The 27,879-nt window shown below is 34.9% G+C and overlaps 3 protein-coding genes across 4 annotated transcripts; 2 read left to right on the forward strand and 1 right to left on the reverse strand.

Annotated features, from left to right (window-relative positions):
- Positions 1 to 287: 287 nt before the first annotated feature.
- LOC105336470 (alcohol dehydrogenase class-3) lies at positions 288 to 6,714 on the forward strand. Its single transcript, XM_034456933.2, has 11 exons — positions 288 to 420; positions 1,724 to 1,825; positions 2,525 to 2,666; positions 2,914 to 3,001; positions 3,133 to 3,265; positions 3,809 to 3,895; positions 4,307 to 4,436; positions 4,787 to 4,917; positions 5,685 to 5,820; positions 5,942 to 6,080; positions 6,501 to 6,714. Exons 1-11 carry the CDS (start codon positions 400 to 402, stop codon positions 6,523 to 6,525), a joined length of 1,134 nt encoding a protein of 377 aa, XP_034312824.1. The 5' UTR covers positions 288 to 399; the 3' UTR covers positions 6,526 to 6,714.
- LOC105336469 (NFX1-type zinc finger-containing protein 1) lies at positions 6,715 to 19,319 on the reverse strand. The gene is made up of 3 exons (XM_034456930.2): positions 19,148 to 19,319; positions 8,810 to 14,556; positions 6,715 to 8,669 (listed from the first exon to the last, which is right to left on the reverse strand). Exons 2-3 carry the CDS (start codon positions 14,499 to 14,501, stop codon positions 8,485 to 8,487), a joined length of 5,877 nt encoding a protein of 1,958 aa, XP_034312821.2. The 5' UTR covers positions 14,502 to 14,556; positions 19,148 to 19,319; the 3' UTR covers positions 6,715 to 8,484.
- A 233-nt stretch (positions 19,320 to 19,552) lies between these two features.
- Positions 19,553 to 27,786, forward strand: LOC117684474 (NFX1-type zinc finger-containing protein 1). Of its 2 annotated transcripts, none has more exons than XM_034456932.2 (3): positions 19,553 to 19,707; positions 20,208 to 25,896; positions 26,025 to 27,786. In XM_034456932.2, the coding sequence occupies exons 2-3, from the start codon at positions 20,235 to 20,237 to the stop codon at positions 26,138 to 26,140; spliced, it is 5,778 nt and encodes a 1,925-aa protein (XP_034312823.2). In that variant the 5' UTR covers positions 19,553 to 19,707; positions 20,208 to 20,234; the 3' UTR covers positions 26,141 to 27,786. The 2 variants fall into 2 exon arrangements, with proteins under 2 accessions (XP_034312823.2, XP_034312822.2); XM_034456931.2 differs by having other exon boundaries at positions 19,585 to 19,707; positions 20,189 to 25,896.
- The last annotated feature ends 93 nt before the right edge of the window (positions 27,787 to 27,879 follow it).

Raw genomic sequence — 27,879 nt, forward strand, 5'->3', positions numbered from 1 at the left:
GACGATGCGTTATTTCACCATAATATTAAAAAATCTTATTTTCATTTCGTTTGCCAAATTTCATAATACCGAGTTTAGGTTTACATATGTAATTCCATAGTTTACAGCTTTTTTTTTTTCTTTTTTAAAAATTTTTTGTTAAAATTTATTAAGGTATATATATAACACACACGCCATTCAAAATAAAAAAAAACAAAACATGACTTATAAAGAATAAATTTACAAATATTATCTTGAAAAAAAAAAACCAAACCAAAAACAACATTTCAAAATTTAACAGGTATTTTGTGTGGTGTAATAGTTTTATACAACTCAGTTTGACAAAACAAAACTTACATGTTATCAATTATGTTCGGGCTCGGTCTCTAATTTGCACACGACACCAAAAGTAAGATAAAGATGGCGGACACAACCGGCAAGGTAAGAAAGAAATGGAATTGAAAAATGGATATATTAAATGTAACACTTGATGACAACTGGTATTGTCATTGCAGGTGCAAAATTCTGATGTAGTCTGCTTTGCATTGTCACACAAAACCACTTTCCAATGATGTTGTATGATTATATTTACTCGCATGTCGGGGCACCTCCTCCTCAGGTTTCGTATTACGTTCCCGACAAGTAATCCTGTCGTACGGATGCAGCGACCCTTCTTTGCAACGTATACCAATAGTAATAGGGCTACACTCATAAATTTAAAGTGCAAAAAATATTTTTTTTATATTTTAAAATTGTTGATATAAATCCGCATTTATGTGAATCAAATGCAACAACTTTTGGTTAAGAAGTTTTTCTATATGTCTGTAGTTTGTAAGATTGATCCCCAAGAAGTTTTGGATATACTGAGGGATCAATCTCCATGATAGTACAGCTACAGAAAAAGTTGTTTACCAAAAGTTGTTGTATTTCATCTATTCTAATGCGGATTTATATCAAAAATTTCAAAATCAAAATTTTTTATTTTTTGCACTTTAAAATTATATCCCATTTGGGCTATTATATCCCAAACGGGCTATTATATCCCATTTGGGAGATTGGTCCCAACCTGTTCAACACTGTTCAAATATCAAGATCTAGCACACTATATAATTTTTACAATTTGCCATATCATTTAATTAGCAAATTAATCTATTATACAACCTGAAAGTTGTTGTCTGATTCAGGATACATGGCAGACATGGCAGAAAAGAGCGTTCGACCTACATCAGTTAATTCATTGGGTTACATTTGATAAAGTGTACATATTGGTCCCCTGCTTTATTTCACTGTTTGAAGGTTAAATTGGTTCACAAACAGTAATTTACGAGATCTAAATGCACCTTATATGAGACATATATTAGAATTAACTGGTTTGTGGCTAGAAATAATCATGATGACGAGGCTCTTTGCAAACCTCAGAAATATTTCTTGCACAGAATTAAATGTTGGTTTACAGCATATATGGCGTTATCAAGCTATTTAATTTTTTTCTAGCAGGTATCCAAAGTCAAACTTTACTGGTGTGATAGTTTTTAATTTCAAACTGTTCTGTAAACAGTAATTACATATATGGTGTGTTCAGTTTTCAATTAAGAGAAATATATTGTTTGCTTTTAAGTGTTCAAAAGCTGAAGCAATTCAGTCATATTTTAAAAAACAGTTCGGTAAATGATGAAATCAGGTTTCAAACTTCTCATTTCAAATGCTCCACAGTTGTTAATAGAACATGTTTTGATGTTTTCAGGTTATCACATGTCAAGCTGCTGTGGCTTGGGAGGCTAAGAAGCCCCTTACCCTGGAGACGGTAGAGGTGGAGCCCCCTAGGGCAGGGGAAGTCCGCATTAAGGTACCAAAATGCAGGGCCATAAAACTCAAAGGCCATAAAAGTCAGGGCCTTTGGGCTTAAAACTCGGACTCAGAGACCATAAAAGTCAGGGCCTTTGGGCTTAAAACTCGGACAGCCTCTAGCCTCAATTAAGTGAGCATGCTAAGTTTATGACATCAGAGCTCAGAGGCCTTGTCAATACATTGTTCATTTGACATCTGTAATAAAATTATGCAACTGGATACATTTTTGACAAAATACTTCCTTTTATTTAGGATTAAGATTTCATACATGATTTTCTAAAGGTTAGCCTAACATTTTTTTTAATGTGGATTTAATATAGTTTTTTGAAAGCAATAAATAAAAAATAAAATCAATCAGATGAATTGAAAAATACGATACTCTTACAAATTTTCACACAATTGCAAGATTTTAGACATGATCACTTTTATTGATTGTACCTCATTCAGTGTCATGTGGTTATGCTTTAGTTCTACACAGTTGTACTTAAGTTCTATATGATTTTATTATGGTTCTATACAGTTGTACATAGATACTATAAAATTGTATTCAGGTACCATACAATTGTACTGAGGTTATATGTAATTGTACTTAAGCTCTGTACAATTGTACTTAGGTTCTAACAATTGTAGTTAGGTTATACACAGTTATGCTTAGGTTCTATACAATTGTACTTAGGTTATAAACAATTCTAATTAGGTGCTGTACACTGGGGTGTGCCACACTGACGCCTACCTGCTGGATGGATTTGACCCTGAGGGGGCTTTCCCCATCATTATGGGACATGAAGGCGGGGGAGTGGTGGAGAGTGTCGGGGAGGGAGTCACCTCTGTACAGCCAGGTGAGACCTAGTCATTGACCAACTCTTAAAGTTATCAACTAGAGAGTTCAAAGACTCTGTATTTCATCATGAAATTCAAATTTTGAAATCTTATATTGAATTTTAATAGGTGTTGTCTGCATAATGTGTCAACAATAACAATTTACAATCCACTTAGAGGAAGCTTCATATTTAAGAGCAGAGTTCTCAGATTTTTTTGCAAGAATCATTAGTGAATTAGTCTAAATTGGAAATCTGGTCTGTACAGGCGACCATGTGATTCCTCTGTACATCCCTCAGTGTAACGAGTGCAAGTTCTGTAAATCTCCAAAGACCAACCTCTGTGGCAAGATCAGGTAACTACACTACAGGAACCATTCCATCTTCACTCTGATCTCAGAATCTAGTTGCTATATCTGAATGTTGGTTTACAACAGAATCAGTTTTAATATATTGAGTATTCTCAACAAAACTTTTATTTTAAAAGGGCAACCCAGGGTAAAGGAGTGATGCCGGACGGAACTTCTCGCTTCAAGTGTAAGGGGAAGACCCTGTTGCACTTCATGGGATGTAGCACATTCAGCCAATACACGGTTGTCACGGAGATCTCTGTAACTAAGGTATCACTAGCTTGTTTTTAGTTAAAGCTGAACACCGCTCGTAAATAGCCACTGTCCGCCATATTTCTCTTTTATCACTGCTGTCCCTACAACCCTTATATAAGGGACAGACCTCTAAACAGTTCAAAGTACTTTGCTGTAGAGGTCTCACCTGTGTGGACGTACATTTTGCCTCGCCGTGTTACTCGGTCGCGATGAAATTCTCAAATTTTACGCACCTTTTTGAAGCCAGGAGAATACTAACATCAAATAAATTGGTCAATGCATTATTTACGAACAGAAAATGAACATAAGATAGGAAAAAATGCATAAAATCTAAAGACCACGAAAGGAATACTACATGTCGGCCACGAGGTTCAGGTGTGCAATCGGGTGTAACGAAATCAAAGGGTTTATATACCAGGTATCTGTGTGACGGTGCCTATTTACGAGCGGTGTTCAGCTTTAATTAGCACCAAAAGCTTTATGTTATCTGCATGGATAATTGTGTAGCTATTGTTCTGATCTTTTCTGAAGTTTTAATTTTTGACTTTGTTCTGTTAGGTGAACCCTGCTGCTCCCTTGGACAAAGTGTGTCTGCTGGGCTGTGGAATCTCCACTGGTTACGGAGCTGCCCTCAACACAGCTAAGGTAAGATCAGGAGTTGTAGAAATGTTAACTGCCAACATAAGATCAGGAGTTGTACAGGTGTTAAACCTTTCCTTCCTTTGAGCTTGTTGTGGTTTGTTCCTTAGAGGAGACAGCATTCAAGATTCCTTGTGCTCAGTGCCCGACTGATATTCAAATTCTAAGGTGGAATTTTATTATTCTGATGAGTAAACAATTGTGGTTTGTATGATCTAAGTGTCAGTAAACCTCCATGTTTGAAATGTTTAAATGAATGTTGGCTAAAATTCTTTATTTTGTCTCAGACTACAGTTATGTTTTGCAATAAATGTTTTCAGTATGTATTTTGTAGATGACAAGTATCATAATATAGACAAAACAAGCCTAAGACAGAGGCATGATATGTTATACCAGTGCCTGTTTTGATTTCCCCAGGTAGAGCCGGGCTCCACCTGTGCTATCTGGGGCCTGGGAGCCGTAGGTCTGGCTGTTGCTATGGGGTGCAAGGAGGCTGGGGCCAAGAGGATTATAGGCGTGGACATCAACCCAGACAAGTTTGAATTAGGTACGCACCTGTAGGCTTACCTAAAAACTGAAGACCTTAAATGTTCATAATCGTTCTCATTGGGTTACATCACTTCTGCATAAACCATACATGAAGTATGCTATTTGTTACTGAAAGTCCTATTATATTATATGTATGGGGAGGGGGAGGGTAACAGTTAAATTAGGATTATTTTAACATTTAGTTAGGGTATCAAAATATTTAGAATATGTTTATTTTGATTTCATTTGTGTATTAATTTCAATATCTAAAAGTATAATATAACTAAGTAAGATCATGCAGTGCATACTGTAGATTCAGATGAGGTGTTCTGTAACACCTGGTTATTGTTGAGACCGTCTTTGTTACAGGTAAAAAGTTTGGACTGACCGAGGGCGTTAATCCCAAGGACTACAACAAACCAATACAGGAGGTGCTGGTGGAGATGACAGATGGGGGGCTGGATTACACCTTCGAATGTATCGGAAATGTGGCGTGTATGGTAAGTTTGGGAGGCTCTATTTTACCTTCGAATGTATTGGAAATGTGGCATGTATGGTAAGTTTGGGAGGCTCTATTTTACCTTCGAATGTATCGGAAATGTGGCATGTATGGTAAGTTTCAGACTTACTGTTGGGGGAGGGGGTGTCTATTTATAGAGCACACTGATACTCTGCAAATTAGTGTTTGTCAGTGAAGAACTAATTTCAATGACTTTAATGGTCAGAAGATTTGTGTTGCTGTTAACTAATTACAATATTTTTATGCCCCCCTTCGATATTAGGTACGATCGAGCCATTTTCGACAGAGTTATGGCACTTGGGCTTAGAAAAATTCCAGTTATTTGCAGTTTCCGCTCATTTTCTTCGCAGAGGATGAACATATTGAAAGGAAATTTGGTATCCAGGTTTATCATGATAATATCTAGGTCAAGTTTTATATTGGGTACGATCGAGCCATTTTCGACAGAGTTATGCCCCTTGGACTTAGAAAAATTCCAAATATTTGCAGTTTAACGTTCATTTTCTTTGTGGATGTTTCCAAGGGAGGGGGACATAAGTGTTCCACAAACATCTCTTGTTATTTAAATTTTTTATATTCTTATTAGGTAGGTCTTATAATAAAGTTTGTTACTTTTAAAGAAAAAAAACTATTTCATTCTATTATGAACACTGTTGGTCTGCAGAGTGTGTTTGTGTGTTGTAGAGAGTAACGGTATTCTGTGTTCAATTTTGAGGGTTTCATTAAATTAGGTGTTGTGTTTTGTAGAGAGCCGCCCTGGAGTCCTGTCATAAAGGCTGGGGTGTGTCCACCATTATTGGAGTCGCTGCAGCAGGGCAGGAAATATCCACCCGCCCTTTCCAACTTGTCACAGGCCGAGTCTGGAAGGGGACTGCTTTTGGAGGTAAATAATAGACGATAAAACATGTACCAAGTCCAATTAGTTCATATTTATTCATTGTTTGCTTGTTCATGAAAGTACAGGTGAATCTAACACATAATTAAATGAAGCGTTGAATTCACAGGCTGGAAAAGTCGAGAGAGTGTTCCAAAACTGGTGGACAGTTACATGAACAAGAAACTTCTGGTTGACGAGTTTGTATCACATAACCTTAACTTGGACCAGATCAATGAAGCCTTCGACCTAATGCATGCTGGGAAGAGGTCAGTATGAAATGTCAAGAATACTCTCAACAATTCCTTAAAATAATATTTGATTCAACATACAAAATGAAATGAGATTATCAAATGTGAAAGAAATATCTCGACCATTAATATTGAATTTTTAAATGTATTGGTATTGAAATGTCGCTGTGCATCACATTTTTCAAAGTAAAAGGAAAGGTAATTTTTTTTACTTGACTTGAACTTTGTTGGTTATGTGATTAAATCTTGTGAACCTCAAAAGGGTTTTCAGATGATTTTTATCAATGTAACCTCAACCTTAAATTTCCATGTACCAGTAGAGCCTCTTGAATTATTCTTTTTTGGATGGTAATTATATTATTCAAATCAAACATCAGGAGAAAGATCAAAATAGCTTTACTTGATTGTTTCCCTACATTGATGTTCTTTGTTTTGCAGTGTTAGAACTGTGGTGAAGTTGTGAACCTGACAGCATGCTTGACAGAGATCATAGACACTGGATTTGTTTTGTGATTCTAATGATTATTATGATTTGTATATTCCCTATATCTTGGAATGTGCATAGAGATTTTTTCTGAATGCACAGAAATGCAAGAATTGTTATGATATTTTGTACTTAAAATGATTAATAATTAAAAAAATTCGAAACAAATGCTAGTGCTCATTGCTTTATTAAAAATATGTTTTAAAATACACACCTTTTCATCATGAAATTACTACAAATTAAAAAATATTCTACTTCAATATTGTTGTAGGGTTGACTTTCAATAGATTAACACTTGAAGCCAAAAAGATATCGTTAGGAAAATGTCCTTGATGCCATCTTACGTTTTATTGCTTGTAAAGATCCATTAGTTAGATATTGATATATGAAATACTTTTTTTTACATTTTTTCACTGATAATGCAAATTATGCATCAAGATTAATACAATGAAGTTCAAATTGTTTTAATTTTGCGTTGTTAAGGTTTGTCATAAGGATAAAGACTATCTCTATGCATCGTATATGGTGATGTGGGACACCTCCATGTTGTCACTTCCTATCAAAATCTATAATTGTTTTCTTTACCAGTATTGTTACCTAAATGTATAGCGCCACGGTACAGGTCTAGGCAACCTCCGTTTTTGGAGGATAGCTCAATTTCAAGATGGCTGCTGATTTTTACCATATATGGAAAGTCACTTTGCATTGTGGGTGAAATTATCCTCCATTTTTGGAGGATAGCATGGGTATATTTCAAAGGCTTCGTGCATATCTTTAATGAGAAAATGCAAGCACCAGACCATATGGGAATTAAAGTTAAGTGAATAAACTAATGATTGTATGCGGCGATTTGAAATTCTATGTATAGTATTTTCACAATATGCTTTGAAAGTGTGTACTTCCTGTGTTCAGTTTTACAAATGACATAGACTATTTACATGTTTCATTTAATAAAAATCACAAAATAGTGATGTTTATTACTCATTAAAACATTAATGGGTTCATTCACGTTTAGAGACACACAATAGATATCTTGATCAGCTATATTGTACATGTACAAAGTAAATGTTTGCATATACCTTAGGAACTTTGTAGCTCTTATTCTAATTAATTCACATGTTATTAAGTATCATTTAAATTTAATCCCTTCACACAAAAAGACATTGTTAAATTTTATTAATCAAAATGATACCATTTATAGATATCAATTATCCAGAATATTAAAAAAAATTGTGAGAGTCTTCACATAAGATATTTTTCTTTAAAATCAGCCCTGCAATTATTTAAACTTAAATATTTATTAAATATTATCAATAATTATAATTATTAATAGCTAAATAAGGTGATATTTTTATAGTATAATAATTATATTTTATTCATAGTTAACTCCCTTTGTAAAAACAGAGTTAATTGCCCTTCATCTGAAAAGATCCACCAGGGGGCGCATACATCTATCCTCCAAAAACGGAGGATAAAATCTATCCTCCAAAAACGGAGGTTGCCTAGACCTGCGGTATGGAGCGTTACTACGAATATGTAAGTCACGATGTCGAATCCTTTTTATCCACATTAATATTGACAGTTGTCCCATACCACCTTAAACTACCCAAAACAATTCAAACTAGTTTACATGACTTCGGCAAATTAACAAAATAGGGCATCGATAGACATTATGAAGTAAAGGTGGTGATGATAAAGAGCACAACAACATGTAATATATTTACACAGTGATGCATACATTTGTGCGTTCAAAAAATACAGATGAAAAAAAAACCATAAAGTTCAAGTCAGTTAAATATATGATATAACTTGGATAAAATTGGGCAACAATGAACACTATATATATCTAAGTCAGTTAAATATACATGTATGATATATTATAACTTGGACAAATTAGACACACTTGGGCAATAATAGACACTATATATTTAGAGTCAGTTAAAAGACATAGTTCCCCATGTTAGCCTGCTCTGACCAGGCTGAGTGTGTCGCGCCGTCCATTTCCCCGGCCACCTGGTTGTCGGACCGAAGCTGATGTCTGGCCCCACCAATAGTCTCATTGCAATCCGGGCATCTCGATTCTATCAATGCACCCCCGCAGTCTCCAATACTATATATGTGACCTATAAATGCATGTTTTAGTAGCTGGTAAATTAATTCATTTATTCATGAGTTAAAATAAATACAGCCAATACTTTTACATGTATAAACAAGAAATTTGATGTCGCAATTCATAAGGAAGATAAACACATAAAAATCTCACCATTCTTGCACTTGTACCAGTGCCCCTTTTTGCTGTAACTGAAGGCCTTAAGGATCATCCTTCTCTCCTCATCCGAGATCCCCAGACCAGCCCTTGGATGCTTATCTCGCATGTTTTTCAATGTATCTCTTGTCACTATCAGGTTCTCATCTGACAATTTTTGGTTTGGCCAAAAGAGCTTATCTCTCTGGTGTTTTATTAATTGCCTTTCTTCCTCTGGCACTTGGTTTTTTGAATCAAGTTCTCGCATAAGCAAAGTAAAATCAACGAACAAAAAAAGTCTATCTACTTCATAACTGAAATCGTGAACATCGCTTTCTGCAAATACATTATGTTTGTGACGCATCAACCATTTTAAGAGGATATGAAATTGTTCTACTATTTCTATTTTATCTATTGACTCCTTGACATCTTTCAGGAATCCTTCGTGGAATTTCGTAACAAAAAATATGAACAATTTCTCTGCTTTCTTATTGGAAAAATCAAGCTTGTACGGACAATTAGGAAGTATACTTGTGAGATATTTGACCGCTTTTGCAAAATTCAAATTTTCTTCGACAGTCTTTGTTTCTAATTCATTTCTCCTCTCTTTCTCAATAGCTTCTTTTACGTCCTTGATGTTTTTTAAATTCTGGTTTAAAACATCTTTATATCTTCGACCTCGTCGTATCGGCGTTTGGCATTTAGGACAACGTATTAATTTAATAACAAAGCTTTCCGGGGTTGAATTCATGTCTTTTTCTTTCTCCATTTCCATGTATTTGTCGAAATCATTAAATTCAAACACGTGGTGGCAATCCGCTAATTGTATGTACAGGGCGGATGGTTCGTCCTCATTTCCTAAGAATATAGTCGTCAATTCATCTTTATTGCATCTCCTACAAAGATTGGGACACGGCTCACCACATAAACCTACACAACGATGCCTACAGGGCAATATTTTTTTGCATCTATTGTTACAACGACTTCTGTCGCATTCCTCGAAACATAACTTCGTACACCGATACTGGTTTTTACAATCTTTATCGCAAATCCAAAGGCAAGGTTCCCTACAATCAATGCATTTCTCTCCACATTTTTTGGGACATCCACCTTTTGCGAGATGATCGCATCCAGAGGGACAACGTTCATTACAAGGCGGACAGATTGTTGAGCAGGAATGTTTACTGTTGCAAGAATGCCCACATACAAGAACTCTTTGACAGAATTCCTCACATACAACATGTAGCCTACCGCTCGAACAGGAGCAACAATCACCTTTACAGACATGTCCACAAGGGAGAATGGATTTGCACCGCTGATGGCAACGTTCCTCGTTGAGATTTGAAAGCTTGCAACACTGCACGCTTATTTCATGGCCACATCTTGGGTGGGTAGCCCGTGTCTTTACGTCGCATTGATCTGGTCGACAGATATTGCCACAGTTTTGTAAGCAGCGGTGACCACAAGGATATAGTTTGTCGCATGGCTTTTGACAGGGAATGGTTTCTAGATCTACAGAACAATCCACTTTTACTTCATGTTTACATATGGGGTACACTTTTAACTTTTTAACGTTACAAGGCCCACACGATTGTGGATGAGAGCATACTTTTTTGCATTTGTGTCCGTTCTTACAAACAATCTTATCACATATTTTTTTGCATGGCATATCATGGAAAGACCTATCAGCGTGACACTTTAGGTTGCAAACATGACCACATTCATGCTGGAAACCACAAGGCTCATTACAACCTCCTTCTGGAGCATTGTCAAAATCATCTGGTTTGGAAACCTTTGTTATAGTGTCTGGGTGATTGACACACTGAAGGGGTAGATAGGGTCCACATATTCCATTTGATTCTGCTTTGGAAATTATCTTATTCCAAGTCTGGCTTTTTCGAATTGTTTGAAAGTTTCCGACTACGTAAAACCCCTGCTTTGCCCTGGAAAGTGAAACACAAATTCTCTTAATGTCGTGTAGATGTCCAATTTTTTTTTCATCATTTCCTCTAACAAGTGACAATAAGATTATTTCATTTTCTTCTCCTTGAAAATTGTCTACTGCCGTAATTGTAACTCTTTGTGTTGCACTATCCTTTGTTTCGGTCAGATTTTTCATATTATCTCTAATTAGTTTTACTTGATCGTTGTAGGTCGAAAGAATAGTAATTTGTGTTCTGCTATATCCTTGGAGCACTAAATAGCGGAATAGCCCCACAATCATTTTTGCCTCAAATTCATTCATATGACTCGTCGAAAATTCTGTCTGACTCTCCGGATGAGTATGATCAAGAAAGTAAATATTGTGTTTAAATCCTCGTACATTCTCATAATTCAAAACACTTGAGTGGTCTTTAAGAGTCTTGTATATGGTCGGAGTAAGAAGTGAGGAAATTTCTGGGCGCATTCTATGCTGCTGTGACAGACAAACAAATGGCATTCCATTCATTACAAGTCTTTCCATCATTGACACGTCTGTTTTATGGGATTTGGAGAGCTTGTAATTATTAATAGGCGGTCGCAGTTGTTGGTGATCGCCAATTAAAATCAGATGTTGCAGGCCCTCAGTGAGACACCCTATAATATGCTGTTCAAAGACTTGGGCCGCCTCTTCTACTACTACAATCCTTGGTTGGACCTGACGAAGGAGGTCAATATTTTGTGCAGCTCCTGTTGTTGTCATGCCAACAAGAGAACACGTTGAAACTATTTCTGTATTTTCCATCTGTTTTTCTATCATGTATTTATTATTCTCTACTTCAAAGTCGTGCATTAGTTCTTTTTTCCTTTGTTCAATTTTGATCCGAAGCTTTTGTATCCACGCCTTGTAGAGTCGCCATCTTTCATCTACTTCAAAAGTCCATACATCCTGTTTTCTTTCTTCCTCATCTATACTCATTGAAGTGTCTAAACGCAGACGCAGTGATACATGTTTTAAAATTTTTCCCCTTTCTTGCCGGGTATAAGATCTCCAAAACGGAAACATGTTTCTTTCGTCTTTAGGAAGAATGAGTTCTTCAGAAATAATAAGTTTCGAAAGTACCTTTGAAAGACAATCCTTTTCGTTGAATACGAAATCATCTGCATCATCAACTATTCTGGTCAGTAATCGAGTTCTCAATATATCTTCATCATCCTCATCAAACCCCAATAGATTGGTATTTGAATTGTCATCAACATATGTTCCCCTCGACAATCCTTGAAAATGTCTGTCACAAGCATCTATTTCCAACCATTTTAATACAGTAGCAACATCGTTTTTTGCTGTGGGTTGATTGCATACACTTTTAATAGATTCAAAAGATTGTTTATGATTTTCAATCATGCAACCTTGTTCGAACAAGAAAGAGGGAGACACAATGCTCGTTTTAATTTTATTCAACCACAGCTCAATTTCAAATAAATCTTGTTTAAGTTTCATGGCCTTTTTCAAGTAAATCTTTGAGTTACACGGCTTCATTCGTTTTCTATGTTCCGTCAATGTGCATTGCTGAATCCTTTCAACGTTACTTCTCGATCCAACACGAACAAATGGAATTTCTCCAGCTGAAAACAGACCAAGAAGACTGTCGACATCAAACAGAGCATCGAAAATCTGATCGAGTGCATGATTAGTGTAACTCAGGAGAAGGATTGGCCTTTTCTCAGAATCAACAAACCCACAATTGTTGTTAAGCAAAAACTGCACGACTCGCAAGCCCATCCATGTTTTTCCTGTTCCAGGGGGTCCCTGCAGGATACCTAGTTTTCTAGTAAGGCAGAGCTGAAGCGCAGCGTATTGTTGTTCATCCATACCCAACTCTCTTGGTGATGGCCATTCTGTAACATCCATTAATGACACACTATTATAGCTCTTTCCGGCAATGTCGTTCTGGAGTAAACAATTGAAATTTACATACAAGTCTTCACCATTTTTTCTTTTGCAGTACGCAGGTTCCATAATATTAATCTTCAGCTCCACTATATGTTCTGAAAAAGGAATTCTTGCATACTCGGGATTTATATACATCTTCCTTGCTATTGACTTCATTGATTCAAGTGTGTGTCGATATGCAGTGTAAAAAGCTTTGCTCTCTAGCATGACTATATTCTTATTTGCTTTCTCCATCATTTTTTCAACTGACTGGAAATCGTCTTCAACTAGACTAAGAGAAATCATTCCTTTATTTAATTTTTTTATGTTTCTTTCGGCAATAAGAGCATATAATAAGACGTTGCATTCACCATACGTTAAACAAACAATGTTTCCGTACTGCAAAAAATTACAGATATCCCATTGCACTCTCTTCAATCCTTTTGTTTCAAACTGTACTTCAATCACAACACCAGCATTGGGAACGCATTTCCTCTCTAAAATATGCACACCTTCGTAAGCTCTAATATTTTCATCTCTAAATCTTCTATTTGAGATGCGATCATCACTCGTTACGAAATTTATATAGTTTTGTATCCCTTCACGTAATGGACCAATAAAATCTTCTAGAAAAAGGTAAAATTGCTCTACAAGATAGTGTGTCTGTGATCTTGATGCTCTTTCTAACTGTCTTGGTTCAAAAATTGGCAGAATTTTATCTCGAATCATTTCACTTGTCGGTAATATTTTAAAATTCACCAAATTATACAGCTTCTCTCTCAGAGAGTCAGAGAAAGTTGTTTTACCTTTTTTGCCCGACTCTAACATTCCTTTGATTTCTTTTAGAGATATCGATGATATTGATTTTTTCGAAAGCATTGCGTTCTTTTCCAGTTTTTCAGTCAGGGAAATTAGCAAACTCAAGAATGTTCGGACCTTTCTTGCCTCTGTTGTGGTTTCCAATGACAGCGCGATCAATACCTCTGATGAATTTCTCAGAAATATTATATCAGGGCCGCTTAATTCACGACATAATAATTCTGTAATATATGCCATTAGTTCCTTTTTATTAAAAACATCATTTTCTAGTAATTTTTCGCACAACTCAGTGTTGCACTCCTGCAAAAGATGACTTAAAATTTTCATTAAACACCATAGATTTTCTTTGCTGAAACTCTCAGCTGACCCAAGTAAAGACTTGAAATCTTCGTATTCTCCATCTTGAAAATCTTTGATATTTTTTATTCTTTCAAAGCGCTTTAATAAGTTATCTCTACTTTCTAGAAATCCATAGTTTCGAAAATCGTTAACGCGATACGTAAGAGTGTTACAGTTTTTCTTGGCATTCGTGCAGATTCTTTCTCTGCGTTTTGGTCCCTGGTCTTTTTTACTTGCTTTGTAATCATCGTTTTCATCCATATGCAATCTCCTTTTACCTTTAAATTGTTCTGAACTTTTTCGATTTGAGTTCGATGATTCACCATCATGAAGCTGTTTGTTGTATTGTAACCCATTTCTTGTTGAATTTCTCTGCCTTCCCGGATAACGATCAGAGGATGAGAGGTCTGATGGATTATAACCACTGGTTGTTCTCGTCCTACCGATTTGGTGGTTTTCATAGGTAGCTGACTTTGACATGGTTTCATTGTCGTAAGTAGTTGCTCTTGGTGAGCCAGGTGTCTCCCGAGAATAAATTTGAATACGGTTATTGGACCAAACATTGTTTGTTGGTTTCGTAGGTATATCACGCCTTTGTGTATTTGTGTTTCCAGTCCATTCTTCTGGCCTCCTTCTTTTTGCAGAGTGTATATCATATTCATGATTCCGTGTCCGTTTATTTGTTGTGTTTCCCCACATACTCGTTTTCTATGGTTTGTAAACCAAGTGATGGAACGTCATGTTAAAGAAAGATCTAAAATAATTAAAATGCAATAACATGTATGAATTGTTTGGCTAAACAAAGACTCTTAAAGTCAATCTTAACAACTTATTTAAACATCTTAGAGTATAAATGAATTGATTTTTCGCCTTATTCCATGTAATCTGTTTAAAAATTGTAATCATTATAACCATTATTTTCTAAACTTTGTAGTTTTTATCGTTCCTGATATTGGTCCAGTAGATCCTGGGAAGACAAATATATGATAAAACTAGAGCAAAGCTCGTTGCAAAGCAACGAGTGGGTCTTCCGTTAATGTCGGAAGTAAAGCTGGAAGTTCCTGTAAGAAGCAGAGCTCTTAAACCAATAACAAGAGTAACGATAATAAAAAGATGAAAAAAAATCGAATTATTCCTGGTACGACTTAACAAAATCCGAATGATTTTAAGTACGAATTAACAAAAACCTTTCTGATTTCAAGAACGACTTAACAAAAAAATCCGAATGTGTTGAAGTACGACTTAACAATTATTTTTGGTACGAGTTAATTTTACTTTGAACATAACGCTATTTTCTTAACCAAGAACGTGGAATCAAAATTTCCGGAAAACTCAATTTTTAAATCACAATATTATTGTAATGCATCGTCCGATTTTAAAACGGATTTCGGTTTAAAATTAAGCATAAAAAAAGCTTCTTCGTTGCTTTATGAATAATATCAAATTATTGGTGAGAAAAAAGTTTTTATAAAAAGACTTAATAGCCCTTATGGCCCCTAATTTGAGGGGTCAGCCCCTTTTTCTTGATATCAAATAAAAGGTCTCGCTAATTTAAACATATTTTGTTCTACAAGTGTTCACAAATTGTAAAACGTTATCGAGATATCTAAACAAATGTGTTTTAGGGGCTGACCTTTTAACCCCTTATCGGGGCTACTAACAACATTATTTTTGGTATCATTTTGTTTAGAACAATATTTTGAACAACTTTTGTTCTACATTGCTTTTCAAAATATTTCTCCTTTTTCAGATATTAATGATCAAAGTTTTCAACTTCTGGCCCCTTGAAACCCCTAATTACATAACATATGACTTAAGTATGATACTGTATAGATAAACAGCTGTACAATGAGTATTTTTGCTTCTATAATTAATAACAAAATATTTTTCAGTAAAGAGTTATTATAAAAAGACTTTAGAGCCCCCTTGGTCCCTAATATGAGGGGCCAGCCCCTTTTTCTTGATATCAAATTAAAGGTCTTGCAAATATAAACATTTTTTGTTCAACAAGTGCTTAGGAATTGTTAACCGTTCTCAAGATATCTGTATAAATGTGTTTTAGGGGCCGACCCTTAAACTCCTTACCGGGGCCACCAACAACAAAATTTTAGTTTTCGTATTGTTGAGAACATTATTTCAAACAACTTTTGTTCTACAGTGCTATTCAAAATATTTCTCCTTTTTCTGATATTAATGATCAAAGTTTTCAAATTCTGGCCCCTTGAAACCCCTAATTACGTAACATATGACTAAGGTATTGTACTGAATAGATAAACAGCTGTACAGTAAACATTTTTGCTTCTATAATTAATCACAAAATATTGTTCAGTAAAGAGTTATTGTAAGAAGACTTTAGAGCCATCTTGGCCCCCAATTTGAGAGGCCAGCCCCTTTTTCTTGATATCAAATTAAAGGTCTTGCAAAATTAAACAACTTTTCCATTACATGTGTTTACAAAATATTTATACATCAAAAGATATTACAGAAAATGTGCGAAAATTTCGTGAAAAAATTTGGTGCTATTTTTCAGGTTCAGGCGAGCTTCGAGGCCTTGAGCAATTTTCATAATTGGAAGCATGGGGGTACATCTACATACATTCATCAACAAGCCCTGAAAATTTCAAGCTTCTATCTTGATTAGTTTTGGAGGAGATGCGTGGACAAAATGACCCTTAAAAATTTACAAAATCGTCAATATCTGAAACCGGAAGTGACGTCATCATTTGAAAATTTGTAATATTAATATGTAGCACCGATCATGCTTTATCAGTTCTGAAAATTTTGTGCATATCGGTTGTATAGTTTTTGAGAAATAGCGCTCCAAAAAAGTCAGAAAAAGAAAAAAAAGACTAGAGCAAAGCTCGTTGCAAAGCAACGAGTGGGTCTTCCGTTAGTGTCGAGAGTAAAGCTAGAAGTTCCTGTAAGAAGGAGAGTTCTAAAACCAATTACAAGGGGAAATTAAAAAAAATATGTTAAAAATAACGAATAATTCTTAGTACGACTTAACTATATCTAAGTGATTTCAAGAACGAATTAACAAAAACCTTTACAATTTCTAGAACAACTTAATAATAAAAGTCCCCAATGTGTTTAAGAACGAATTAACAATTTCCGAATTATTTTAGGTACGAGTTAATTTAACTTTGAATATAATACTTTTTTCTTAACCAAGAACGTGGAATCAAAATTTCCGGAAAACTCAATTTTTAAATCCCAAAATGTTTTTGTATTGCATCGTCCGATCTTAAAACAGATTTCAGTTTTAAATTAAGATTAATAAAAGCTTCTTTGATGCTTTATGATTAATATCAAATTATTGGTCAGAAAAGAGTTATTATAAAAAGACTTGATAGCCTTTCTGGCCCCTAGTTTGAGGGGTCAGCCCCTCCTTCTTGATATCAAATAAAAGGTATCGCTAATATAAACATATTTTGTTCTACAAGTGTTCACGAATTGTAAACCATTATTGAGATATTTAAACAACTGTTTTTTAAGGGCCGACCCTAAAACCCCTTACCGGGGCCACTAACAACAACATTTTTGGTATCATATTGTTAAGAACATTATTTTGATCAACTTTTGTTCTACATTGCTTTTCAAAATATTTCTCCTTTTTCAGATATTAATGATCAAAATTTTGAATGATGGCCCCTTGAAACCCTTAATTACGTAATGTATGACTTACGTATGATACTGTATAGATAAACAGTTGTACAATGAACATTTTTGCTTCTATAATTAATAACAAATTATTATTCAGTAAAGAGTTATTGTACGAAGATTTTAGACCCCCCTTGACCCCTAATTTGAGGGGCCACCTCCTTTTTCTTGATATAAAATAAAAAGGCTTTTTAATATAAACATACAAGTGTTCACGAAATTTTAACCGTTCTTAAGATATCTGTACAAATGTGTTTTAGGGGCCGGCCCTTTATCTCCTAATTGGGATCATAAACAAAAACATTTAAGGTAGCATATTGTATAGAACATTTTTTTGAGCAACTTTTGTTCTGCAATGCTTTTCAAAATATTTCTCCTTTTTCATATATTAATGATCAAAGTTTATCATTCAGTAAAGAATTATTGTAAGAAGACATTACAGCCCCTTTGGTCCCTAATTTGAGGGACCAGCCCCTTTTTCTTGATTTCAAATGAAGGCCCGTGCAAATAGAAACAACTTTTGCATTACATATTTTAACAAAATATGTACACATCGAAAGGTATTACAGAAAACGTGCAAAAAGTTCGTTGAAAAATTTGGTGCTAAATTTCAGGTTCAGCGAGCTTTGAGGCCTTGAGCAATTTTCATAATTGGAAGCATGGGGGTACATCTACAGATATTCATCTACAATCCCTGAAAATTTCAAGCTTCTATCTTGATTAGTTTCGGAGGAGATGGATGGACAAAATGACCCTTAAAAATTTACAAAATCGTAAATATCTGAAACCGGAAGTGACGTCAACAAAAAATGTAAGAAAAAACATTTATCCCCTCTGATGTCCTATAAGTCCTGAAAATTTGGTGCAAATCGGGCGAATAGTTTTCGTGAAATAAAGCTTTAAAGAAGGCAGAAAAAGAATGTTAAGAATAATAATAATAGAAAGAAACAGTAGAAAAACAAGAGGGTCTTCCGTCGAAAACGGAAGACCCTAAATAATAAAGAAAAAGAAACCGTAGAATAACAAGAGGGTCTTCCGTTGGAAACGGAAGACCCTAATTACCATTCTGCCATTAATACAATCAGAAGGGAAAACTGGTCACTTTAAGTTCAGGTGAGCTAAAACTGATTACTCCTCATTAAAGCAATGTAAGAAGCATTGTTAATGTTTACGGTTCGCAACCGTAGTTTATCGATTTTAATACGTATTTCTTTCTTTGGCAATGGTTAATAGGTACTGTTAGGTTCAGACGACACGTTCCTTAAAAAAATGATAATTATTTTTTCAAATTTTCAACGGCCTGATAATATATAAACTAAAATTATAATTATCTATTATCATTTTTGAAATGATTTAAGTTTTAAAAATATTTTATATTTATGCCAACAAATTTTATATCAGCAACTCAAGTGTATTTTCATAAAGATTATACAGGGAATCGCATTCTCTAGTATCTTACACAAATGCCTGGTAAGGTACCCTTAATTTTTGCAAGAAAGCTTGTCAAAGTTGAAGTAAATCAATAACATATTCCTGGAAAAAAATATATAAATTGAGGAACGTGTCGTCTGACCTTTAAAAAATGTACAACCCGCAATTTAGATCAATGCAATTATTCAACAATAGTAATCCAAATAGATTGTGGTGTCTTGTTTGTATAGCTATTATTGTTCTTTTTTACTTACTTTTGTAATCCATTTCCCAAGCTAAATCATTGCACACTTCAGGAGTGACTTTGGTTTGTATGGCAACAAGAAACTTTATATTGTCCTGTAAAATGTGTATAGTTTCGATTTCAGTTCTAGGAAAGCAGTTGTTGACGAATTTCTGAAAACCTCAATTCAACTTTAGTTTCGATTTTAATTCCTGGATTTAAAAGGCAAAGTTAATCGTGGTATGGTGGCATATTTCTGGAACTTTTTTATCATCTCCCTTACTTGCTTCTCCTTGTTTTTGTACGTAAACTATAGTTAGATTTACCTGTGATGGTTCAGTGCGTTGATTAAATAAATAGTGTTCAATAGAAATGATAAATAACACCCCCCTCCCGAAGTTAATATCACACATAAATATTAAGTTATATATATCACATATCAGCTGCATTACTGATCGAGTCATGACTCTCTCTATATATATTAATACGTTTTCAAAAAACATAAAAAAGGATAAACCGGGTACGATATTGCAACATTTACATAAAAAGATTAACAGTCCTACACTTTTACCATTTTGTTCACAGCAGAAGGTAAGTTCAAATTTAGGTAATATTTATATGTGTAAATGTAAACGAACAAGTATTGATTTACATGTTTTAAACCCTTTAAAAGTTAAGTACATCTTTTCTGTTAGGGGTTTTCTAATAATAGTATATTTTATAATTTTGATCTAAACGACAATATAGGGATGATAAGCAAATAATAATGTTTACATAGTTCTTTGTCAATCTACGTAGTTGAATTTTTACTAATAATAGGCTTCTGGTTTAAAAAAAATGCAGGTCAAATAAGCAAGTGAGTGTGGGGGTGCAGGGGTTGGGGTGGGTGGAGGAGGGGGGGGGGGGGTAAAGGAGGACAACCTCATTGAGCAGGATTTATATACATTTTTTTAACACTAGAAAGTGGTTGTAATTGGTTATATAGTGTTCTTGGCTTCATTTATTTTAGTTTTGATGCAAAAAAAAAGAACATTTCTAGACTGGGATATTGTTATTCGTTTTGTCTTTTTAGTAATTTTTATCGTTTATAGATGAAACCATTAGTGTAATTAGATGAGATGGGGAGAAGGAGACGACGGTCGTTTAATTATGTGTACAGGTCAAAACGAAGAAGAGAAAGGAGTCCTTTTAAATGCCTAGAGTATATACAAAAAACTAGTCATACAAATAGCAATGAATGGCGACACAATCATCACAACAGTGGTGACACTTGGATTGGAAATGTTGGTTGGGCAACCGAGGAAAGGGAGGAGTTGTTATGGATGTGGACTCCAAGCAACCTTCAAAAAGTTGATAATACTCTCGAAAAAGAGAAATTAGACAATAGTGACATAAAATGGGTTATCCAAAGTTTAACGTCTGAAATTGACAACGAGCTGGAACAAGTTTGTTCAGTTATTACAAAACATGACTTTTTCCGAAGATCTGATGTATTCGGAAATGTTGTAGAGAGTATTAACTCAGATCATCAGGATATAGATGACTGGTTAAAAGACCTCGTAAAATTGGTTGTGTCGGTCTCAAAGCAAAGTAATATCAAAACAGTGTACACTAAAACAATTTTAGGACTTTTTTCCTCCCTTCTTTTGCCAACAAAATGCAGTAATGACCCTTTAATCGAAGATGAGATAGGCAATGCCTTTGAGAATCTGAAAGTCAGAGAATGGTATGAAGATCTTCAAGATGACAGCCCTTCAAAGATACACGTACCCGGTCCCCTAAGAGCAATATTGCATACTTTGATAACTTGGCTAATATTACCAACATCTGAAATGGTTGACAAAGATGAACACCCTCCTCTGTGGCCACGCGACTTGCGTGCTCCATATCGGGGGCCTGTTCATTATTTAATAGAACAGTTCAGTCTATTTCTGGAAGATTTCATTGCTCCTCTACGTAGAGGAATAAAAAACTATATGAACTACGTACGATCGCAAGGAATGCAAAGCTCATTTAAAGATGAAAATATTCGAGTATATAGAAGAGTCCGCCTGCTTGATAACAAATGTATCCATGGGTCAGGCGTGTGTCTTGAAGTACAGTTTGATACCAATACAATGAAGAGAGTGCGCTGGGATTCCTGTAATTTTTTACAGTACGGGAATGTAGTTTGTTTAACCTACGATGATTGCCCAGAATTAGTCTATGCATTGATCGCTAATCGGGATGTACAACAACTTAAAGATGGAAAGATTTTCCTGAAAGTACTCAATGAAAACCCGCAAAGTCTCGGTAGACTAAGAAGGAAACAACAATCTCGACTCGTGATGATTGAAAGCAAATCATTTTTTATGGTATACAATCGCACACTTGAGTCATTTCAAAATATGGCTTTAAGAATGCTAGAAAATAATGAAAACATTCCATTTGCTAGGTATTTGGTAGATCTAAACACTGACGTTAGGGAACCATTATACACTCGGGAAAAGAACTTTGAATCAACAGGAGTTGACTTTAACTGCCTGGTTAAAATCAAGAAAGGCACATCAAAACAGTATAAAAAAATACCAATACTGGATGTGGAGAAATGGCCAACAAGAGAGGAAATGGGTCTCAATGAGGATCAATACAACGCACTCAAGAAATGTTTGACGAAGAAAATCGGTATTCTCCAAGGTCCCCCTGGCACAGGAAAAACTTGGATGGGTGTGCGGATTGTGGAATTTTTATTAAGCAACTTCAGGAATTTGTTTACGAATGAAGAAAGCCGGCCAATTTTATTGCTCAGTTATACAAACCATGCACTTGATCAATTTTTTGAAAAGTTGTTGGAACTAGAAAGTATTCAACGTATGCTGGCAGGAATGTCTCGTTTTAAAATACCTTTTGTGAGAGTAGGAGGGCGGTGTGAAAATGAAAAGGTTAAGGAATATTCATTAAATGTACAAAGAAAGAAAATAAAATATTGGAGCGACAATAGAGCGGAAATGCAAAAATCTCTCAAATCTGTCAAGTTTATTGACACACTTCTTAGTTTCCTACAAGAAGGAATTATATCGGCCGATTTCCTAAAATCTGAGGAAATAATATTGTCGGACCACTACTCTTCCTTAATACAAGTTCAGTCCGTATTTCCTCCTAACAATGCTAATGATAGTTTACTTGCATGGTTATTTGAAAACGGAGTTGACTACAACCAGACAAACGAGACACCAACAACCAACAAGACAGAACTAACGGAAGATGACTTGTTTTTACAGGAATCTGAAAGAAGAATCTTAGACGACGATGACAAAAGTAAAGTCGACGAAAATGAAATTTTAAAGGAAATTTCCCCCTTATTTCTTCTCTCTAGCATAAATTCTCCGCCTAATTATCTGCTCGATAATATTCAAAGTAATTATGTTGCCATATTAAACTTCGTTCGTAAAATGCTTAGCAATCCCGATGATTGTATTTCGGATGAAATGATGAGGGGAGTCGATGACGTCTGGGATTTGTGTCATAAAGAACGTTGGAGACTTTACAAATTTTGGATTCGAGATATTTCTTTCAAATTTTCAAATCGTAGAAATAGGCTTGTAATATTATTTGATGATTACAGCAAAGCTGTTGAAAATGAGCGGTTTAAACAAGATTTGGGCATTCTAACTTCATGCTACATGGTGGGTATGACAACCACTGGTGCTGCAACAAATATGAATCTTCTGAGAGAAATACAACCACGTATTGTTGTTGTAGAGGAAGCAGCACAAGTTCACGAACAACACATTATTGGATGTCTGACTAAAGAATTGCAACATCTCATTTTGATAGGCGACCACCAGCAACTCCGTCCAGCAATGAACAATTATGATTTAAAACGATCTCATAAAACAGATGTTTCATTGATGGAGAGGTTGGTGATGAATAAGTTCCCCTTTCACTGTTTGACTTATCAACATAGAATGAGACCTGAGATCTCCCGAATGCTGACTCCAGCCATTTACCCAACACTCAAAAACCATTCGTCCGTCTTATCGTACCAAAATATCAAAGGTATGAAACATAACATATTTTGTGTCAATCATCAAAATTTTGAGAATCAATCGGAATTTTCTACAAGTTATACAAATGATTTTGAGGCTGATATGATAGCTCAGCTTTACAAATACTTAATATTGCAAGGATATTCCAATGCAGATATCACCATTTTATCTGCATATAATGACCAAGTTAGAAAGATCAGAAGGAAAGTGACTGAAATTTCGAAAACAATTAGAGTAAGTGAGAGAAGGTTGGAATCAAGAGTTCATATCACAGCGGTTGACAATTTTCAGGGAGAAGAAAATAGAATAATTCTGCTTTCACTTGTAAGAAGCAATTTGGAATGGAAATTAGGTCATCTAGGTGATCCTCAAAGAATTTGTGTTTCTTTGTCAAGAGCAAAAGAAGGATTATATATATTTGGAAATTTTGAAATGATTGATAATCGCAAAAATATGTTATGGATGGAAATAATAAAAACTGCGAAAGAAATTGGCGTATTTGGTGAAAACATATCTCTAGTTTGTCAAAATCATCCAAAAACAATCACAAAAGTGTCCACTCCTCAGGATTTTGGGAAAGTTCCTGATGGTGGATGTACTGAACTGTGTGCAACCCAGCTGCAGTGTGGACACGTCTGTGAAAGGCAATGTCACGGTGATGATTCGATTCACAACCTTCTATGTCAAAAGCCATGTTTGAAGATAGTATGTGAAAGTAATCATCCTTGTCCAAAAAAATGTCATGAAGAATGTGGTAAGTGCATGACAAAGGTGATGAAAAAGTTTGATATATGTAAACATGAAGTTGAAGTTCCTTGTTTTGTGGATCCTGCATCTACTCCATGCCCAGTTAAGTGTACAAAGACGCGGTCATGTGGACATCCTTGTACCTTGAAATGTGGTCAGAGTTGTGATAAATTACCATGTACAGAGAGATGTTTGGAAATATTATGTGACAGTGGACATCCATGTCCAAAGAAATGCCATGAAGAATGTGGAAAGTGTATGACAAAAGTGATGAAAAGGTTTGATTCATGTGGACATGAATTGAAAGTACATTGCTATTTAGATCTTGCATCTATTTCATGCCCAGTTAAGTGTACCAGAACACGACAGTGTGGACATCTTTGTACTTTGAAATGTGGTCAAAGTTGTGATCAAGTTCCATGTATGGAAACGTGTTTGAAAATGGTATGTGATAGTAAACATCCCTGTCCGAAAAAATGTCATGAAGATTGTGGGAAGTGTTCGAAAATGGTTACGAAAAAGTATAGTAATTGTGGACATGAAAATGAGATACCTTGTTGGATGGATCCTGCATTTGTTCCATGTAAAGCCGAGTGTTCCAAGAAACTACAGTGTGGACATCCTTGTACTTCAAAATGTGGTCAAAGTTGTGATGATGATCTATGTAAAGTTATGATACAGAATATGCATCCACAATGTCGTCACATAACAATAATTAAATGTTACAAAAAAGATGAATATATCTGTCGAAAAAAATGTACAGAAATTCTTGAGTGTGGACATCCATGTCAAGGGAATTGCCATGCGTGTTCGAATGGTAGATTACACGTACCCTGTAAAGAAAAGTGTACACGTACACTTGTTTGTGGACATGCTTGCAGTGATTTTTGTTGGAACCCCTGTCCCCCGTGTTCGAAAAGATGCGAAAGAGGATGTGTGCATAAAAGAAACGGCTGTAGTCATTTATGTAAAAATCTGTGTGAACCATGTGAAGAAATGTCAAATTGGATTTGCTATGATGAATGTGAAAATGAATTTCGTGGTAGTGAAAAGTGTCATAAAGACTACGTCCGGCCCCCTTGCAATAAACGATGCAAGAAATCGTTGATATGTAAACCTAATCACAGATGTATTGGATTGTGTGGGGAAAATTGCCCATCCATCTGTAAAAGATGTGACAAGAAAAAACTAACAAATATCCTTAGAGCAAAAAGCGTTGATGACTCGCTTGTCGTACAACTCATAGACTGTGGACACATATTTAAGGTCGATACAATGGATGAGTATATGCGTTTGTATCCAGAACATTTCATTTTGGACGAAAAGATGGCATTAAAAACATGTCTTGAATGCTCGACACCCATAAGAAGTAGTGGGCGATACAAAAACGTCATCAATCAAACATACAGTGATATTGTGGAAGTAAATCGGAAATGTAAAGTTGAAACAAACAACTTGTTTTTAAAACAATATAAAATTCAGAGAAATGTCCTCGATAAAGACATGCCACTCAAAGAACGGATTGCCTGTTGTCGCAACAGATATGTTAGAGCTGTTTGTAAAAGAGTCTTGAACAAGTTATGCCGAAGGTATAAAGCGATTCTTGCAATGGATGAACAATATAATATTAGGGAAATAACAAAAACTTACAATGTTATATTTGACTGGATTTTTCATCATTCAAATGTTACTTTTGTTCACGAGGAACTCGAGCAGTTGAATGATGAGGTGGAGAGATTTTCGATGTATATTGACCTTGTGTTACTGAAACATGTCTGGGAAATCATTCTACCTCAAACCGAAAAGGACCTTATTCAATATCATTTATTGAAACTCCGATGCCCAGATGGCGATACCTTTAACCGTGGCGATGTTGTGTCAGCTCAGGCAGTATTTGATAAGATACGAGAAAAGCATTGTCTGTGGATGCCTGTTAGAGAAAGAAGAATGTCATTCAAAGATGTGGTTTGCGGAAAACGAGGAAACTGGTATAAATGTAGCAAAGGTAAGCTTTATTATGACCTTAAATTAAAAGGAAAGATGACTATAGATAGTTCTTGTAACTGAATTATATTTGATTGGATCATGTGTGGAATACTACAGTGTAAATAATATGTATGAAATCTTATCCAGGTCACATCTACCTGAGCGAAGTTGGCGGTTCAGTTGATGATCCAAGATGCCCTGATTGTCTGTCACCTAAAGAAGATGGTCTACCCCTACATGAAGAAGAGATGGAGGTGGCTTGAGGCACGACACGGCTTGAAAGCGGAGTTACCGTTGTATTTTTTTTTTTAGGAATTGTGGCGAGGAATTGGTTTGTAAATTCGATTATCGATTAACTTTTGATTGTTTTATGCATATCAATAGATTATAACTGTAAACTAGATATCATTTGTACGAGATTTAGTATCACAATTTTGTACAATTAATTATTTTGTAGATTTGAATCAGAGGAACAGAATGTATTCAATATGTATTTATTGTGGGTTTCAATTCATTTTAATGAAAGATTTATCAATTTTTTCATAACAAGACTATATTAATTATGCAAATCTGACAAATAATGATATTGCATTTAAAGAAAAGAACCGTGTAAAAAAACCAAATCTTGATTTGAGTTTTTTTTGGTGGTTTGTATCTGAGTTATTTCTTTTTATCATTTTAAACTCTGTAGCTCTTGATGTTTTACATTTTTGTTTTCTTGTCCCTTAAGGCTTGTTTGGATTTGTGGTAAATGAAAACAATAGTATACAGAGTTGTTTCTGTCGGTACGTCTTATGATTTTTGTATTCGATCGTATGTATCATATTGTGTCAAAAAATACACAGGGTGAAAATAACATATTTCAAATTTTATCCAGATGTATTAAAGTTAGGAAGTAGTAATTGTGCTGTCGTAAAATTCAGTAATGTTTCGGATGCCACTTGATCGTCGAATTTAAGTAACGTTGCTTTCGTGTCACGTGACTGTCTTGTAGATACTGTTGGTTCCTGAGGATGAGAGAGGTAAAACTGGTGTGGTGTGGTTGCTGAGTACGCATGTGTGACTGTTGATATGCATACCTTTGCACTAATTGTGCAATTTATTCTATGATGTTACCTATTACGATATGTTCTCCTGTGAGAAATACTTCACAGCAGTTTTCCTAGTAGGAATTTTATAACGAAATCTTTTGATTCCTCTGATAAGGGATAATTCCGTATTTATTTTAATTATTGAAATTAAATAAGTAATACTGTGTGAGTGAGTTTGATTTTTATTTTTAGGTCACCTTAATTTACTTTACGTTTCTTTAATAATCAATCTTTTGAACTTTTATCAATAGAGTTACGACACATTATTTTAAACTTTGTGGCTTATTTAGTTTTCTTGTTCTGTAAGGCGTTTGTGAATTTGTATCTTTCAAAGACAATGGTAAACAGGAATGTTTCAGATTGATTGATGACCATCTAGGTTTGCTGTTTATTTGACAATACTTATTTTCGTACATTGCTAAACGAGTATGTAGAAAATATTAACTGTATTGATGTATTGGTGACATTGAAGAGTATTTTTTTTTACAATACTTTATTACTTTGTATTGCTAAAGGCAGTATTGAGAAAATATTACACACTTATTGCTTTGTAGAACATATGAATGTGAATTTTTAAAAAAATCTTGAACAATACATTTTAAAAGAGTGTGCCTTGATTTTGTTATTAAAAAAGTTTGTAATGACACTATCTTAAGTCTTAATCGGGTACAGGATGTAAGACAACCAACGGATTTGTACTATATTGAACTAAGTAGATGATCAGTAGGTTTTGGTTGATTGAAGTTTAATTAGGAAACAAGTTTTATAGTTTTATTATCATTTCATTAAATATTCAGTAAAAGCAATAGTGACCCATTAAAGGCTTGGTGATTTTGAAACAGGTCACTTATATAGATATGAAGTGCACTGCTGGGTTCGTCAATTTATCAACTGTTATTCCATGATGAAAT

The sequence above is a fragment of the Magallana gigas genome, chromosome 7 (assembly GCF_963853765.1).
Source record: "Magallana gigas chromosome 7, xbMagGiga1.1, whole genome shotgun sequence".
NCBI classification, from domain to species: Eukaryota; Metazoa; Mollusca; class Bivalvia; order Ostreida; family Ostreidae; genus Magallana; species Magallana gigas.

What these genes read in the sequence shown, in the direction of transcription:
- LOC117684474 (XM_034456932.2), top strand. Translation starts at nt 20,235, where the DNA reads ATGGGGAGAAGGAGACGACGGTCGTTTAATTATGTGTACAGGTCAAAA. An exon ending in CTGGTATAAATGTAGCAAAG is followed by an intron (nt 25,897 to 26,024) that starts GTAAGCTTTATT and finishes AATCTTATCCAG; the next exon opens with GTCACATCTACCTGAGCGAA.
- LOC105336469 (XM_034456930.2), bottom strand. Translation starts at nt 14,501, where the DNA reads ATGTGGGGAAACACAACAAATAAACGGACACGGAATCATGAATATGAT. An exon ending in CTGGTACAAGTGCAAGAATG is followed by an intron (nt 8,670 to 8,809) that starts GTGAGATTTTTA and finishes ATGCATTTATAG; the next exon opens with GTCACATATATAGTATTGGA.
- LOC105336470 (XM_034456933.2), top strand. Translation starts at nt 400, where the DNA reads ATGGCGGACACAACCGGCAAG. An exon ending in TCGGAAATGTGGCGTGTATG is followed by an intron (nt 4,918 to 5,684) that starts GTAAGTTTGGGA and finishes TGTGTTTTGTAG; the next exon opens with AGAGCCGCCCTGGAGTCCTG. An exon ending in CTAATGCATGCTGGGAAGAG is followed by an intron (nt 6,081 to 6,500) that starts GTCAGTATGAAA and finishes TTTGTTTTGCAG; the next exon opens with TGTTAGAACTGTGGTGAAGT.